This window comes from Somniosus microcephalus, chromosome 6, assembly GCF_052327205.1.
Source record: "Somniosus microcephalus isolate GS21.2 chromosome 6, FLI_Smic_1.0, whole genome shotgun sequence".
Taxonomy (NCBI): Eukaryota; Metazoa; Chordata; class Chondrichthyes; order Squaliformes; family Somniosidae; genus Somniosus; species Somniosus microcephalus.
Genome location: NC_140992.1, coordinates 206,853,349 through 206,870,669, shown reverse-complemented (window position 1 = coordinate 206,870,669; position 17,321 = coordinate 206,853,349). Strand labels below are relative to the sequence as shown.

Genomic DNA, 17,321 nt, shown 5'->3' with positions numbered 1-17,321 from the left:
ACACCTAGCTCGTGTGATCTCCCCTTTGAGAACTTCCTTTAAAACGCTGCAGAGTTCCGTGCAGCGCTCTCCCCCACAGAGCCCAGGAGCACACCATTGTGCGTATGCGAACCTGGGATCATGTGGGGCGGTGGTTCTTTTACTTCTTGATTCTTAGCAGATGAGCTTTTCTATAAGCTATTCATTTGGGTCTCACCAGCTGGTGTTTCTGTGCTTAGCTTCAGCTAGCAGCTGACTCTGATGGCAAAAATTAACCAGCACCATTCGATTCATTTGATCTACACCACTAGACAAAGTGGCTGACATAATCATTGCCAGAGCCTGTCTCAGCACTGTAGCGCGCTGACATTTACTAGTGTTTCATACGGCAACGCATTCTGCAACCAAGATTTGTACACGCACGGAACTGCATTAATCATCATGCTTCACTCTTGAACGGGGATAGGAAACGAGTTCATGTTCTGGCTGGGAGTTAATGACTGACTCAAGATCATTCTGTGACATGGTTGTTACTGTAGATAGAGAGACAGTCACTCTCCTTGGTGGCGTATATTGTACAAAATATCTAGGTCAATTTCCTCAGTAACTACAGCACTAAACATAGCACCTGGTGACACATGTTTGGGATATCAAAAATAAAAATGCTTCCGTTCTTATTATTTAAATTGAAATAAAAATAGCAATCTACAATGATGGTTCTAAATTGGCATTTGCTGATTGTAAGCCATTTTCTTGCAGGATACACAGCCTTACAGGGCTATGTACAATACACAATTGATAATACCTACTAATTGTGTTGTGTGTGAGAATTTCACTCCCAATAAAAAACCTTTTCTCTGGTCCCCTTACGCTGTGCAAACAGACTTCCTGACCCTGCTTGCACAAGACTTAAAAATTGAAAGCGTAATTACTTCGGAGTAGGTGGGCAATTAGCCCAACTTTTCGCCAGCATGGTGATTTCTATCAGGAGGTGAAAGACGCAGCGAAGCCTCTGTGTATTCGTAACTTGACAGATCACAAGTTCGGGATTTAGCGCATGAACTTGCAGTCAGTTTCAAAGACAGTATGACAGCGAACGCTAACAGTTTGCCATCATGCTGTTCGCAATTTCAGGGCCAGTGTGTCTACTAGTAAGAAACTTAATTAATTTGTGACACTCCTCAACCACATTTAAAAGGTGTAGCTTTAAAACTCCCCCAAAGGGTGACTAAGTCCTACAATGTCAATTCAGATTTTGTGACATCTACTTGTCACAAATAAAGATCTAGGTGATTCTCCAAAAACAAGTTTTTTTCTCTCATATATGTAATAAGTTTATTTCAACAGCAAAAATACAAGTTACACACTAAAGACAATACAACATAAATTTGTGCATATATTTTTTACAGAAACGTATTCTAGCTGACAGCACAAGTACAAAACTAATTCTTGCCCTGGTGACAGCTATTGCCAATTTTCCTGCAGTAACAAATGGCATTAAAAAACCTGCAGTAACAAATGGCACATGGATCACAGCAAGGCAGAGTATGACCGAAACAGGACTCCAAGTGTCGGACACATCTCCTGGGTGAACGCTCTGATCTGTCTATCTCCAGTGCATTGGGTATTACCTGCAAGGGAAAAACAATTAAATTTAAAGATTAGGAAATCACAGCTACATACCATTTCTTCATATTGCAGCATTGGAGTAATTAATAAACAACTACATTTAATAGTTAAACACTAAGGGGGAAGAAATTCGGTTGGTTAGCGCCTCCCGTTAGCACCTGGCGGGGGCGCTAACAAAGTAGCGCCGGGTTGAGGCGAATCCAGCACCGCACGCCAAATCCGGTCGCCCCTTAGCGCCGCCGCTAACAATTAGCGCCTGGGACTTTAGCGCCAGGCAGATCGTGACATCAGTGAGTGTGCAACACTCACTCAGCACCCAATCGGCTAAATTGAGTTGATAGCAAAATATTATATTTTGCTATACAAAGCTATACAAAATACCAGTTCTGATGAAAGGTCATCAACCTGAAACGTTAACTGTTTCTCTCTCCACAGATGCTGCCCTGGCCTGCTGAGTTTTTCCAGCATTTTCTGTTGTTATTTCTGCTAAATTGATTATTGCCCCCTGCCTTAGCGCCTTGCCCCGACAATGACAGGAAGAGGAGGCATGAAACAGGCAGATGGCAGCTACAGGGCCGATATTTAAAGGGATCAGTCGCAGCTGTCAGGTTAGTGCTGTTTCGTTGCTTCCTTGTCAGGTTGCGATGGTGCAAGAGTTTAATTCAGTCATTTAAAGGTTCTTTAGTATCAAGAGTGTTGTGGCTACTAAAAGTTTGTTACATTTATTCTGACAACATTTCAAAGTGCTACACTTCCTTACATTAATGGGGGCTGTACTGGCAGTCGTCCTCGCCCTCCAGGATCTACTGCGGAGGGAGCGAGAAGGATTGCAAGATGTGGCCAGAGGGAGGAGCAGGGCCATGAGGGCTCTCAACAGGAGGCCTTACCCTCCGAGGGTATTCCGACAGCACTTCTCCTATCTTCAATTCAGCAAGGAGCAGTGCATTAGAAGGCTTCACCAAGGAGGTGTTCACAGAACTCTGCCACCTCCTGCAACCAGACCTCAAGCCTCAGATCAGGGCGACCACGGCTATCTGCGACAGTCAAGGTCACCATCACACTCAATTCCAGCGGATTCTTCCAGTCTGCAACAGGAGATATAGCTAACATTTCGCCGTATATCGCTGCATCTGGGAGGTCACAGAGGCTCTCTACAGTAGGAGAAGGGACTACATTTCCTTCCCCATCACCAAAGAGAAGCAGGATGAGCATGCATGTGGCTTTGCCAGGATAGCATGCTTCCCCACGGTGCAGGGCACCACTGACTGCACCTATGTGGCTTTGCAGGCACCTCATAACAGTCCCGAGGTCTTCCCTAACTGCAAAGGTTACCACTCACTTCATGTGCAGTTAATGTGCAACCACAGACAGCGAATCCTCAATGTGAATGCCCGCTATCCTGGCAGCAGCCACGATGCCTTCATCCTGCATCAGACCGGTGTGCCAGCACTCTTCCAGCCATCACTTCAAGCTCGCTGCTGGCTGGTCGGAGACAAGGGCTATCTGCTCTCCACCTGGCTTATGACTCCCCTCCGCAACCCCAACACTCCTGCTCAGCACTCAATGAAAACCATGCTGCCACCATAAACATAATTGAGCAGACCATTGGGGTACTCAAGCAATGGTTCTGCAATCTTGACCGCTCGGGAGGAGCCCTCCAGTACTTGCTGGAGCGAGTGTCCCATTTCCGTGTGGTCTGCTGCATGCTCCACAACTTGGCCATCATGAGGGCCCCGCCCTTGCCACCAGGGATTGCGGGACCACCTCAGGAGGACGAGGACGAGGGCAAGAAGGAGGAACAGGAGCGAGGGAGGAGGCAGCCACACAATCGGCCTTCTGGAATAGCAGTCCATGGCCACCTCATCAGACTGCGGTTCCAATAAATTAAACCCCAGATCCCCATTGCTCACCACATCCCCATCATTCCATCCCTGTCACAGGCCATATCACAGCACAAAGCTGAAATGAGAAACACCACAAAATCATCCAAAGCCAATTAATAAATGTATCAAAAATCAGTGAACACATATTTACAATAACAATATTAGCGATTCACCCTTGTGCAATCCCTTAGTGCCCCTCGTTACAGTGCCTTTGCCTACTCTACAAGGTGTTGGCCCAGTGGCTGCTGCGTGTCCATGCGGGAGACTTTGGATGGCCTTGCAGGACGCCCTCGACCAGCTCTGGGTCTGGAAGGCCCGGCTGTAGACTGCACCATGGACGATAGCGGTCTGGACTGGCTGGATGACAGGCAGCAACAAGGGCAATGGCGGAGTGCCAGTGGTGGAAGCATGAATGCTGTCATCCTGAGAGGACAGCAGCTTTCTGCTCCACTGACATTCCCTCGGGGCAGCACCTCAGCATCACTACTAATCTGCTGAAGCACAGATTGCTAGCCTGCTGCGACTCCGTGAAAGCCCCGGTGGACGCTGGTCGACCCAGCCATGATGGCAGCAGTCAGAGCTTGAGTGGCATCAAGCCGAGACTGCATGAGAGCAGTCTGAGATTGAATGCCACCAATCATAGACTGTATTACAGCACTAAGACATTGCGTGGCTTCCACCTGTGCTGCAATGGAAGCTGCGACATCGCTCATCACACACGGCATCAGGTCTATCTCGCCTCAGTCCCTCTGGGAGTCCACCATCCTTTGCAGACTGCTAATGATGGGCTCCATAGTGCGCGCAGAGCTCTGTGCAATGTTGGAGGTGGACTCCTCCACGCTCCTTACCATTGCAGAGTGGCTCTCGGACACCCTTGCCATTGCACCAATCATCTCCATGTGCATGCCCATCGCCCTTCTTCTAAAGGCCTCCCCATCGAGATCCTCATCAGAGTCCTGTGCAGCAGCACTCGCACGAGAACTCGTCCTCCAGGGAGCTGGCTCCCGAGCTACCCTTTCCCCCTGGCCTTGCTGAAGTCCACTCATCCCCAGTGCATCACACTGTGCAGATCCCGCTACTATACTAGCCTCAACGCGTAGTGCCAGTATCTGAGCTGGTGCCTGCGGGTGAGACATGCAGTGACGCAGTGTGTACCTCCTCCTCCTCTTCTCCCGCCTCGCTCTCTACAGTGCCCTCAGGGACAGGCTGCTCAGGTGCTTGCTCATTATCTGAAAGCATAAAGGCATAAGATTCGGGTTAAGGTGAGGGGAGGGGGCAGGAAGGGAGAAAGGCATGCATACAGCATCATTAGCTGGAAAGTACGAAAGGCTGGTGGGGTGAGGGGGAAGTGGAATGTGAGAAGAAGGAGTAGGGATGAACATATCGTTGTTGTCCCCAAGGGGGTCAACGTCGCCGGTGGCCATGGCGCCGACCACCTGGCGCCCAATGATTTGCAGCACTCTTTCCTCCAGCTCAGAAAGTGGCTAGCTGTCAGGTTGTCCCCCTCCTGTGTGCTCCTATTCTTTCCTGTTGTGAGCAACCTTGGCCTGCAAGAGAGAGGAAAGTGTGTGTGTGAGTGTGGAGCAATATGTGAGTGCTGGGGGTGTGGTGCTTTGGGCAGTGTGTGCAGACTGAGGTTCAGATGATGGTATGTAGCAGTTGTTGAAGCATTGACTCACCCTGACCACCTGAGTGAGGTTGTTAAATTTCTTCCTAAACTGTGTGGGGGTCCTGGGGACTACAGTGCTGCCCAAGACCTGCTAGGCGACCTCCCTCCACACAGTGCAGAAAACTTGCAGCAAGGGCCACCTGCTGGGTAGAGCACCACTCCCTCTTTCTACAGCAAGGACCAAGGCCTCCAATGCTTCACAGAATCTGCGAGCTCACTCCCTGGGCCGTTGATCTGCCATAATGACACCTCTCTCCTTGGCCTTCTGCTGCTTGCTGAGACAGCTGCAGAACTAGCAATGTTGAGAATGAGGTTCTGCAGCATGATTGAACCTCCCCTTTAATAACTGGAAAGAGTCTGTGGCAATGATGACTAGCGATTAGACTGCACCTTTGCTTAGCGCTTTGAGTCTAACGCCACTGAGCTAGGTCATTAGCATTTGATTTAGTGCTCCCATCCTTTCTTTGAGCGATGACACTGAATTTTGCATGCAGCGAGATTCATTAGTGCCTGGCGCTAAATCTCAAATTTTTCAGAAGTTAGCACCCATTCCTGGACGATAATTAATTTCACCCCATATTATATACATACACACACAGCATACAAATATACAGGATCGGAGAAGATCATTTTGGTGCATCTAGTCAACCTCAGAGTTAAAAAAAAGCACACAGTTCACTACCTATATCCCGGAATTCTCGCCAAATGCCCGACTGAATCACTCTTTAAATTACTGATGTTAATCAGCCTTGATTGCCTTCCAGGGCAACTATTCCAAACATTTATCACCCTCGGTAGTTTTTTTAACTATCTGATCTGTCCACTTACTTCCCTCCTTCCGAGTGCTATTACAGTAAATAGTCATTCAGGGTTCAACTTGCCAATACCTTTAAGGATCTTAAATATCATGTTTCAGGATTTTGACGATTTTTCCTCACAGAAAACAATTGGAAAGAAAAGTTACTTTTAATGCTGGGTTGTCACCTATTTTATGCTTTTCTACCTTATTGACCAACCTCCTTTACTGCAATGTATTAAAAAGTCTGAATAAAATGTTCACTGTGGTCTTCCCTTTATCCAAAAGCTCTGATACCTCCTCAAAGAATTCTAACCGGTTTGCCAGGCATGTTCTTCCTGCTACAAGACCATGCTGACTTGCCCGGATTATTTCATACTTCTCCAGGTGTTTCACTATACCCTTCCTCAGGATCGTGTCTAAAATTTACACAGTACAGATGTCAGGCTCATCAGCTTATAACTTCCAGGACAACCTTTAGCACTTTCTCACCAATCGTTTGGTACAACTCTCAATTCTATGATTCCCTAATGATCCCCACCAGAATGTAATCAATTTCATTGGCGGTTTCCTTAAGTGCCCTTGCGTCCAGGCTAGGGCCCTGGGCCTAATCCTCTTTCAGCACCTTCACTTCCCTATCAGTAGTCACTATTGTCCTTAACATTTCCTCCTCATTTCTCTATAAATCAATCCTCACTTCCAGGAGCGAGTCAGTGGCTTCTTCCGTGAACACAATTATTCTGGATAGCTGCCATATCCTGGCAGCCCGATACCACATGCCCATTGGTACCTCTCAATGACTACTATTTCCTTGGTGCTGTTGACTCCAGATGTATTTGTACAAGCCTTTGAATTTGCTTTTATATTCCCTTCAATCTTTATCTATTCTTGCCTGTATAATTAGGCACACCATTAGGCTCCTCATCCACCAGCTTAAACATCCACTCTCTCCACCACTGGCTTACCGTGGCTACAGTCTGTCCTATCTACAGGATGCACTGCAGCAAGTTGCCAAGGTTTCTTCAGCTGCACCTCCCAAACCCGCGACTTCCACCACCTAGAAGGACAAGGACAGATGGTGCATGGGAACACCATCACTGCCAAGTTCCTCTCCAAGCCACACACCATCCCGACTGGGAAATATATCACCATTCCTTTATCGCTGTTGGGTCAAAATCCTGGAACTGCCTCCCTAACAGAACTGTGGGAGTACCTTCACCACATGGATTACAGCAGTTCAAGAAGGCAGTTCACCATCGCCTTCTCAAGGACAACTAGGGATCAGCAACAAAATGCTGGCCTTGCTAGCGACGCCCATATCCCAAGAATGAATTAAGAAGTGTTTTTTTAAGTCTTCACCCTATCCTTGCACTCTACCACTGAATCCGAAGCTCTAACTTTGAAGAGTGCATTCCTTTTTGCCCTTATTCCTTATTGTTTCCCACAATATAGGTTTCCTTTGTAAATCCTGTATTGTGTATTTCAAAGCATCTAGTTCCTGAATATCTGACTGTAGACCTCCAACCCACACTTGCCTAGCTCATTGGTTACCACGTGACCCACAGCCACTGGCTGCTCCACCTCCCTTGCCAAAACTTTGTCTGGATTGTTTACTTTCAATGCTGAACTTGCTCTATCTCCTACTTTTGCCATTTATAAATTTGATAAAAAGATTTATAAACAATTACATAGAATATTTAAACATGATCCTTTGGAAAACTGTTCTCTCATTAATCAGACACACCCCATTAAAATCCACCCCTTTTCTAATATAAAGAAAGAGAGAGTCTGAAAATGTTCAGTTGTTCGGCTTGAAAGTGGCACCGTTTTTAATTTTGTTTTACTTTCAACCAAAACGGCACAGCTTCGAGAGAAATTACTATTTATATTAACAAAATTTAATATTGAAACATCACAAAAATGTGTACCCTGTTGGGGGAGAAAAAAGGATAATGGAAGAATTTCACAAGACCTTACTCTGTGTGCTGATCCTTTACCTTCCAATATAAATAAGCAGTGTGTATGAAATTTTTAAAACTGCAATTTGTTATGAAAAGTCTAAATTTATATGTAATAAAAATGGAATCAGTTTATTATACAGCAATGGTTGCAGTGTTTTGCTTTGTTGATGGGTTTACCTCAGGATCCAGCATGATGTTCTCCGACACATGATCCTCCTCAACTAAATCTACAGCTCCATCCAATGCAGGCCCTGCCAGTGGACCTGGGTTACAAAATCACAACGTTAAAATCATTTGTAAAATCCCCTATGTTGTTGTTTGTGCAAACACAAATTATGGAACATGAAACTTTAATTCGGTCGATTGTACTAAATCTTATTAAAAATAAAAACTGTCTCACAAATCATTTTTTTTCCTACCAGAACAATTAAGTTGTAGCTTAAAATAATGAGAGCCAGTTAAAAGAAGTGTTCGAGACCATCAGCATCTTCCCAGCAGAATATGGGGGGGGGGGGGGAAAGAGAGAAGCGGACAGAAGGGAAATCACAAAACATGACTAAGAGAAAAGCAACAAAAAAAAGATAGAGACAGAATTTTAAAAATCTGACAAAGTAAACCAGAAGAGCAGAGAGACAAGAGAAAGACAGCACCCTTCGACTGACTGTGAGCAATAACATAGGAGAGCCACTAGCCGGTAAATTGAAGTTTAAGGGTTAGTTGTCAGTTGATATATTTGAAGCTAATGTTGTACAAAAATAGTACATTTTTAAATCTGGATATCAGAATGTAAAGTTAGGGACATCCAAGGTAAGTTATATATTGCTATTTAGAACACAATGCTCCAACGGTCGACCTACCTGCAAGCGGTGAGAAGGTCTGAGTTCCTCTAAATACACAGAGCTACAGGTTCAGTTCCTCCTGTTTGAAAATGATTTCTAATGTAAGCGCAAGTTCTTTATGTGGACTCGGTACCGTGCTCACCTCCCGCTTCCCAGTTGGAGCCATGAACCTATTCACTGTTCTGGATCCCTTCGATTGCTGAAATGCAACTGCAATCAATTCCATTTCCACCTCCAATTGTGGTTTAAGGGGCGGATATTTACTCGCTCGGAGAGCCTCGCTCCAAGACTAGCGCAGTCCACACGGAGTTAGACAGAGACTGTTAATACACACCTGCGGCGGACAGTAGAGTCTTGACCCTGCTCAGAAGAGCAAGGTCGGTGTACGTGGCCGAATCCAGCTCATCCTCCGCAGTTCTGGTGGGACCAGAGGTGAGAACGATCTGAACCATCTGCAGAGCGCAGCAGCACAGCAACACGGCGTTAAACATGATCCCTAGGGGGGTAAAGGCACAACACTCAACTGGAAGAAACACCCCGCCCTGGACACAGGTCTGTTTCTATTGATGAACCATACACTGTACAATAAAGATAATTTATCGATCATAAGTATATAATGCATTTGCTAAAGTTTGATTTAAGAAAACACTTCAAATAAACAACCTCCATTTACCAAAAAAGAATATTTTAAGAAATGAAAGCAAACTTTTTTGTCCACTCACTGGTTGCTGAACAATGCCGCCTGCTTTTGGGATCCTGTGCTCACAGCCCCCGCTTTATATCCGCTAGATGCACTTCAGCGTCACAATGACGCCAGCACCAAAGGGGGAGAAGCGGGATTTGCATCCACCTCACACAACCCCCTTAAAGTTCACTAATTTAGATGATTAATGTCAGCCTTGACTCAGTAGTAGCTCTCTGCCTCTGAGTCAGCAGGTTGTGGGTTCAAGCCCCACTCCAGAGACTTGAGAACAAAATCCAGGCTGACACTCCAGTACAGTACTGAGGGAGTGCTGCACTGTCGGCAGTGCCGTCTTTCGGATGAAACATTGGCCCAGATTTTGAGGCGGTAATAACGGTGAAACTCTCAGCGTTCGCTGCCATTACCCCTCTGAAACTGACAGCAACTTAAGGATTTAGCACGTGCGCAGATAAACACGGAAATCCTGAAGTTGCGGTCAGTCATTCACTGCTGCACCACAGGTTGCGCTGTGGAACTTCCAGAGCCAATAATCAATTCAAATCACAGGGAAGGACGAAAACTTCCCCTACTGCACTTGAAGATTGCTGTTAAACCGCACCCCCACCCCCAGAAAAAGTTAAGCCTTGTTGAAATAGGGACAACTAGGATTTTAATGGCGTATTGACTGCCAAACAACCATTCTGGCCCTGAAAATGAATTTTATATTCGGGAATGTCAATTTTTTCCATTAATATAATGGCCCAGTAATTCGGGTCCCAACGCGTGAGTACGGACGGGGTACTCACGCGTGGGCCCGTTGGAAGTGCCAGATTTCAGCATGCACAGCGCATGCGCGGAAAACGGGCATTTCCTCTCCTCTGAACCAAGGAATTAAGAGGCGGTTCCCGTGCGACGTTTCAGGCAGCGCGTACGCGTTGGACTTCGCTTTTTTGACAGGTTTGTCCATCCGTGAAGGCCTCCACTTTTTACGAATGAAAAAAGCAGACGTAAGGACTTAGTTTTAAAAGGTAAGTGGTCTAATAATTAAAGTTAGAATTTTTTTTCCACAGGTTTATTATTTTTTAAGAATTTACAGTAAGGTAAGTGTATTTTTGGACCCAATTTCTTGAAAAAAAAATTTTGGCAGAAATTTGAATAATTGTTTAAAATAGTTTTTTACAGTTATTAATAGTTTATTTAATTAGTGGGATTTTTTTTAACTTTTATTTGAAGTTTAAGTACTGTTTTGGGCGCCCGTAGTTTTCATGAGTTTGACAGGTCTTATGTCTAACTCATGAATGGACTTTTGCAAACTCCCATTGGTTGCCCAGTGCTCACGTGATCCCAGCCAGCTCATCGCACTAAGTACGCCACTGGATCACGCACGCACAGCGTGCCGGGAGCTGAACCGGGCCACAGACCGAAAATCCACGCAGGCCCAGTCTTCAAATGTCAGCGCGATATGTAAGTGTAGGTCGGGGGCTTGCACCCGCAGGAAGCCCCCGACCCGAATTTCTGGCCCAATGAAGAATTACATGGTATTAAAATATTTTTTTAATGATATTTCAGCTTCTACCTTAATCTTATGTGTATGTCCCAATCTTTGTTTCACTCTCTGTAAAATTTATAAAAAGTCAGTTAGAATCTGCATTTTACTTCTGGTTTGCTGTCTGTGAGCATTCTTCAATGTGATTGGCTACTCAGCCTGTTTGATGACATTACTGTTGCTGGAGATTCGCTTGATTTGGCACCAGGTTTAAACTAAGGTCAGGAGAGCTGAAATTCACACCACAGAGATAGCTAGATCTTTGTGGGCAGTTTTCTTCGAGGTCTGACCGCAAATTCCGGGCTATTAAACCAAAGCCCCAACTGTCCTCTCAGGTGGTGTAAAATGTCCCGTGGCACTATTTGAAGGGCATGGGAGCTCTCCCCAGTGTCTAGACTAATGTTTATCCCTCAACCAACATCACTAAAACTGATTACCTAATTTCAAATGAATTTCAATATAGATAAGTGTAAGGTCATGTATTTTGGTAGGAAGAATAAGTCAGTCTTGTTCTCTGTTTTGACTATATAGTTCAGCATTTTATTTGCCTTGTTGATTGATGTTAAACACCATCAAAGTCTACTAATACCTCTCAGTCTTTTTCAACTTCACCCTCAGATATTTTGACACCTTTCAGGGAGTACTATGACATACATTTCTCTTCTTATTGCAGGTATAATATAAATTAAGTTCATTTGTGTTGTGCCTAATCCTTGATGCCTCCATGGTAGAGTTAATTGATGGGTTATCACAATGGTTTAGGAACCATTGGCTGTGAAATACATTGTTTTTTGAAGGGAGTAGAGTAGAAATTATAATTTTGTCCTAAAATAATGAACCCAAGATTTTAATTTTAATTGTTTTACCTTTAATTAATGTACTCTTAGGGGTCAATTTTCAGTGTGCCATGAGGTGGGCTTTTAGGTGTGCGGGGGGCTAAAATCCCGAATTCAGGGGTCCCGACACCATCCCGCCCAAAATCCACCTCCACTTAAGTTTCAAAGGAGGCGGGAAGGGATTAGTGCCAATTAACTGCCTGTTAACAGGTAGTTAACAGGCAGTTTTTAGCCTAATCCCTATTTTGAAGGTTGTCGTGTGGGATTCCCGATGGCTCCAAACCACGCCAGGTTAGAGGAGGCGGGCCGTCGGGTTGAAGGACGTGGAGGGGTCGAGATGTCGGTGTTCAGGTGAGTGATGGGTGCATGAGTGCAAAGGTAAGTGTGTTTGGTGTGTCTAAAGTGTGTAAAGAAGTTTAAATTACCTGTACTTACCTTCACAGCCTTCCTTCCTCTAGGCTTCGGGAGTTCATCATTCAGCCGGCACTGAAAGCAGAATGGCTGCGATCTGTCAAAAGTGACAGCCTGCAGCTTTCAGTGCCAGCTAGATTTCTAATTGAGTCTGCGTAGAAGGACTCAGGTTAGAAGTAATAAGAACATAAGAAATAGGAGCAGGAGTAGGCCAATCGGCCCCTTGAGCCTGCTCCACCATTCAATAAGATCATGGCTGATCTGATCCTAACCTCATATCTTCTATCACTCTGCATCCACCCGAACCCATGTGATCTCCCGGGAGAGGCGAAAAACCAGATAAAGACCCAATGGCCAATTTGGGAGAAAAAAATCTGGGAAATTCCTCTCCGACCCATCTAGGCGATCGAAATTCTTCCAGGAGATCACTCTGTCCCTATATTTTCTACAGTACTTACCTTCTGTAAAGGCGATCTCCACCCCAGCCAGGAACAGGAATAAAACCATCTCCTGAAATCTAACAGAATTAGAACACAGTAGGAGCAGAACAAGGCTACACGGCCCCTGGGCCCACTCCACTACCCACAGGGCCATGACCATTCCGAACCCAGACTCATGTCCAATTTCCTGCCCGCTCCCCGTAACCCTTAATTCCCTTTACTTCTAGGAAACTATCTATTTCTGTTTTAAATTTATTTAATGATGTAGCTTCCACAGCTTTCTGGGGCAGCAAATTCCACAAACCTACCACCCTCTGAGTGAAGAAGTTTCTCCTCATCTCAGTTTTGAATGAGCAGCCCCTTATTTTAAGATTATGCCCCCTAGTTCTAGTTTCACCCATCATTGGGAACATCCTCACCGCATCCACCCGATCAAGCCCCTTCACAATCTTATATGTTTCAATAAGATCGCCTCTCATTCTTCTGAACTCCAATGAGTAGAGTCCCAATCTACTCAACCTCTCCTCATATGACCACCCCCTCATCCCCGGGATTAACCGAGTGAACCTTCTTTGTACTGACTCGAGAGCAAGTATGTCTTTTCTTAAGTATGGACACCAAAACTGTATGCAGTATTCCAGGTGCGGCCTCACCAATACCTTGTACAACTGCAGCAATACCTCCCTGTTTTTATATTCCAACCCCCTAGCAATAAAAGCCAACATTCCATTGGCCTTCTTAATCACTTGCTGCACCTGCATACTAACTTTTTGAGTTTCGTGCACCAGGACCCCCAGATCCCTTTGTACTACAGTACTTTCCAGTTTCTTGCCATTAAGATAATAACTTGCTCTATGATTTTTCCTGCCAAAGTGCATAACCTCACACTTTCCAGTATTGTATTCCATCTGCCAAATCTCTGCCCACTTACTTAGCCTGTCTATGTCCCTTTGCAGGTTTTTTATGTCCTCCTCACTCACTACTTTCCGTCCCATCTTTGTATCATCTGCAAACTTTGATATGTTACACTCGGTCCCCTCCTCCAAATCATTAATATAGATTGTAAAGAGTTGGGGACCCAGCACTGACCCCTGCGGTACACCACTAGTTACTGGTTGCCAATCTGAGAACGAACCATTTATCCCAACTCTCTGCTTTCTGTTAGAGAGCCAATCCTCCACCCACGCCAGAATATTACCCCCAATCCCGTGATTTTTTATCTTGAGCAATAATCTTTTGTGTGGCACCTTGTCAAATGCCTTTTGGAAGTCTAAATACACTACGTCCACTGGTTCCCCTTTATCCACCCTGTATGTTACTTCCTCAAAAAACTCAAGCAAATTTGTTAAACATGACTTCCCCTTCATGAAACCATGCTGAGTTTGCCCTATTAAATTATGTTTATCCAAATGTCCCGTTACTGTCTCCTTAATAATGGACTCTAACATTTTACCAACCACAGATGTTAGGCTAACAGGTCTATAGTTTCCAGCCTTCTGCCTACTACCCTTTTTAAATAAGGGTGTTACATTAGCAGTTTTCCAATCTGCCGGGACCTTTGCTGAGTCCAGTGAGTTTTGGAAAATTATTACCAATGCATCCACAATCCCTACCGCTACTTCCCTCAAGACCCTAGGATGCAAGCCATCAGGTCCAGGGGATTTATCCGCCTTGAGTCCCATTATTTTACCAAGTACCACTTCCTTAGTGATTTTAATCGTATTTAGTTCCTCCCCCCCTAGAGCCCCCTGTTTGTCCAGTGTTGGGATATTCTTAGTGTCCTCTACTGTAAAGACTGATACAAAATAATTGTTCAGTGTTTTTGCCATCTCCATGTTTCCCACCATTAATTTCCCGGTCTCATCCTCTAAGGGACCAACATTTACTTTAGCCACCCTTTTTCTTTTTATATAACTATAGAAACTTTTACTGTCTGTTTTTATATTTTTTGCTAATTTACTTTCATAATCTATCTTCCCTTTCTTAATCAATCTTTTTGTTATTTTTTGCTGTCTTTTAAAGACTTCCCAATCTTCCATCCTCCCACTAGATTTGGCTACCTTATATGCCCTTGTTTTTAGTCGGATACTATCCTTAATTACTTTACTTAGCCACGGATGGCTATCTTTTCTTTTACACCCTTTTTTCCCTCAGTGGAATATATTTTTTTTGGAAGTTGTAAAATAACTCCTTAAATGTACACCACTGGTCATGTACCGTCTTACCCTTTAATCTATTTTCCCAGTCCACTCTAATTAATTCCGCTCTCATACCTTCATAGTCTCCTTTATTCAAGCTCAACACGCTTGTTTGAGATCCAACCTTCTCACCCTCTAATTGAATATGGAATTCAACCATGTTATGGTCACTCATTCCAAGGGGATCCTTTACTAGGACATTTTTAATTAATCCCGTCTCATTACACAGGACCAGATCTAAGGTTGCTTGCCCCCTGGTCGGTTCAGTTACATACTGCTCAAGAAACCCATCCCTAATACACTCAATGAACTCTTCCTCAAGGCTGCTCTGCCCAATTTGATTTGTCCAGTTAATATGATAATTAAAATCCCCCATAATTATAGCTGTTCCCTTATTACAAGCCTCAACTATTTCCTGATTAATACTCCGTCCAACAGAGTTGCAACTGTTCGGAGGCCTATAGACTACACCCACTAGTGTTTTTTTCCCCTTATTATTCCTTACCTCCACCCAAACTGTTTCACTATCCTGCTCCTTTGACCCAATATCATTTCTCTGTATTATAGTGATTCCTTCCTTTATTAACATAGCCACCCCACCTCCTCTCCCTTCCTGCCTGTCCTTCCTGATTGTTAAATAACCTGGTATGTTTAATTCCCAGTCATGGTCACCCTGCAGCCATGTTTCTGTAATGGCCACAAGATCATACCCATATGTCATTATTTGTGCCGTTAACTCATTCATTTTGTTACGAATGCTACGTGCATTCAGATAAAGAACTTTCAAATATGTTTTGTAACACTTAGTTCCTGTTTTTTCCCTTTTTAGTACTTTACTTTTTACTCCATACCTTCTGTCCCTTCCTGACACATTCTGTTTTTTAATTCCCCCACTGCTACCTAAGTCTATGACCTTCTCTGTTGTCATTTCTATTATTTGCTCTCTAGAAACCTCCCCCCCACTAATTAGTTTAAAGCCCTCTCTACAGCCCTAGTTATATGATTCGCCAGGACTCTAGTCCCAGCACTGGCCAAGTGGAGTCCGTCCCAACAGAACAGCTCCCTCCTGTCCCAGTACTGGTGCCAGTGTCCCAAGAAGCAAAACCCATTTCTCCCACACCAATCTTTGAGCCACGCATTTAACTCTTTAATTTTATTTATCCTAGCCAAATTCGCTCGTGGCTCAGGTAATAACCCAGAGATTATTACCCTTGAGGTTCTGTTTTTTAATTTGACCCCTAGCTGCTCATACTCCTTTAACAGAACCGTCTTCCTTGTCCTATCTACGTCGTTTGTACCAACATGGACCACGACAACTGGATCCTCCCCCTCCCACTGCAAGTTTCTTTCCAGCCCAGAAGAGATGTCCTTAACCCTGGCACCAGGCAGGCAACACAGCCTTCGGGACTCCCGCTCTTGACTGCAGAGAACCCTATCTATCCCCCTAATGATACTATCCCCTACCACTACAACATTTCTTTTTACTCCCTCCACTTGAATGGCCCCCTGTACCACGGTGCTGTGGCCAGGTTGCTCATCCTCCCTGCAGTCCCCGCTCCCGCCCTCACAGGGAGTAAGAACCTCGATCCTGCTGGACAAGAACAAGGGCTGCGTCTCCTTCAACACTACATCCTGGATCCCTGTACCTTCCTCACTCGTAGTCACACCGTCCTGTCCCTGACCACGGACTACATCTGCAGTAATTAACTTCATAGGTGTGACCATCTCCTGAAACATAGAGTCCAGGAACTTCTCCCCCTCCCTGATGTGTCGCAGTGTCCGAAGCTCGGTCTCAAGCTCCATAACATGGAACTTGAGTTCCTCTAGCAGCAAACACTTGTCGCAGATGTAATCACCGTTAGCCTCAATGGGGTTCACCGGCTCCCACATCTCGCAACAGTAACACATCACCTGCTCCATTCTATATAATTAATTAAATTTCTTATTATTAGTTATGAAGACCCTGCCCAGATATATATGATAATATCACACCACTATTCAATAGGACTTACCAACTTAAAGGTATGAAAGAGAAGAGAAGGAAGAAAACCAACCAACCAGCTGATCACCAACCTCCTCCTTGAATACTGTCTGTGGAGCCTGTTTGGTTGACTCGTCTCGCTGCTCCGCCTCCGCAGTGCTGTCTAAGCCTGGGAGTGGGGAACAAAACAGAGCAAAAAACACACCCTCACCTCCCACTTATCCGAACTCTCCCACTTAGCAAAACTCCAACAGCACTCAATGCACAAAGCACTCCGTTCACCGCACTAGCCCCTCCCCTTTTATACCCGGATTCTACTTCCTGTTTAAACTGCCCAAGAGTTTAAAAAACCCTTAAAAAATTAAACTTACTTCAAATAATTGACTTCTTAACACACTAAAATTCACAAAATACACTTAAATGACTTTTCTCCCACTTAGCAAAACTCCAACAGCACTCAATGCACAAAGC

General features: G+C 44.8%; 1 protein-coding gene across 5 annotated transcripts; it reads right to left on the bottom strand.

Annotated features, from left to right (window-relative positions):
* Positions 1–1,300: 1,300 nt before the first annotated feature.
* On the bottom strand, positions 1,301–17,099 carry LOC147116402 (agouti-related protein-like). Of its 5 annotated transcripts, none has more exons than XM_085991293.1 (4): positions 16,882–17,099; positions 9,091–9,252; positions 8,095–8,180; positions 1,301–1,610 (listed from the first exon to the last, which is right to left on the bottom strand). In XM_085991293.1, the coding sequence occupies exons 2-4, from the start codon at positions 9,245–9,247 to the stop codon at positions 1,422–1,424; spliced, it is 432 nt and encodes a 143-aa protein (XP_085847419.1). In that variant the 5' UTR covers positions 9,248–9,252; positions 16,882–17,099; the 3' UTR covers positions 1,301–1,421. The 5 variants fall into 5 exon arrangements, with proteins under 5 accessions (XP_085847419.1, XP_085847418.1, XP_085847421.1 ...); XM_085991292.1 differs by having other exon boundaries at positions 16,928–17,099; XM_085991295.1 differs by having other exon boundaries at positions 16,943–17,099.
* Between the last annotated feature and the right edge of the window lie 222 nt (positions 17,100–17,321).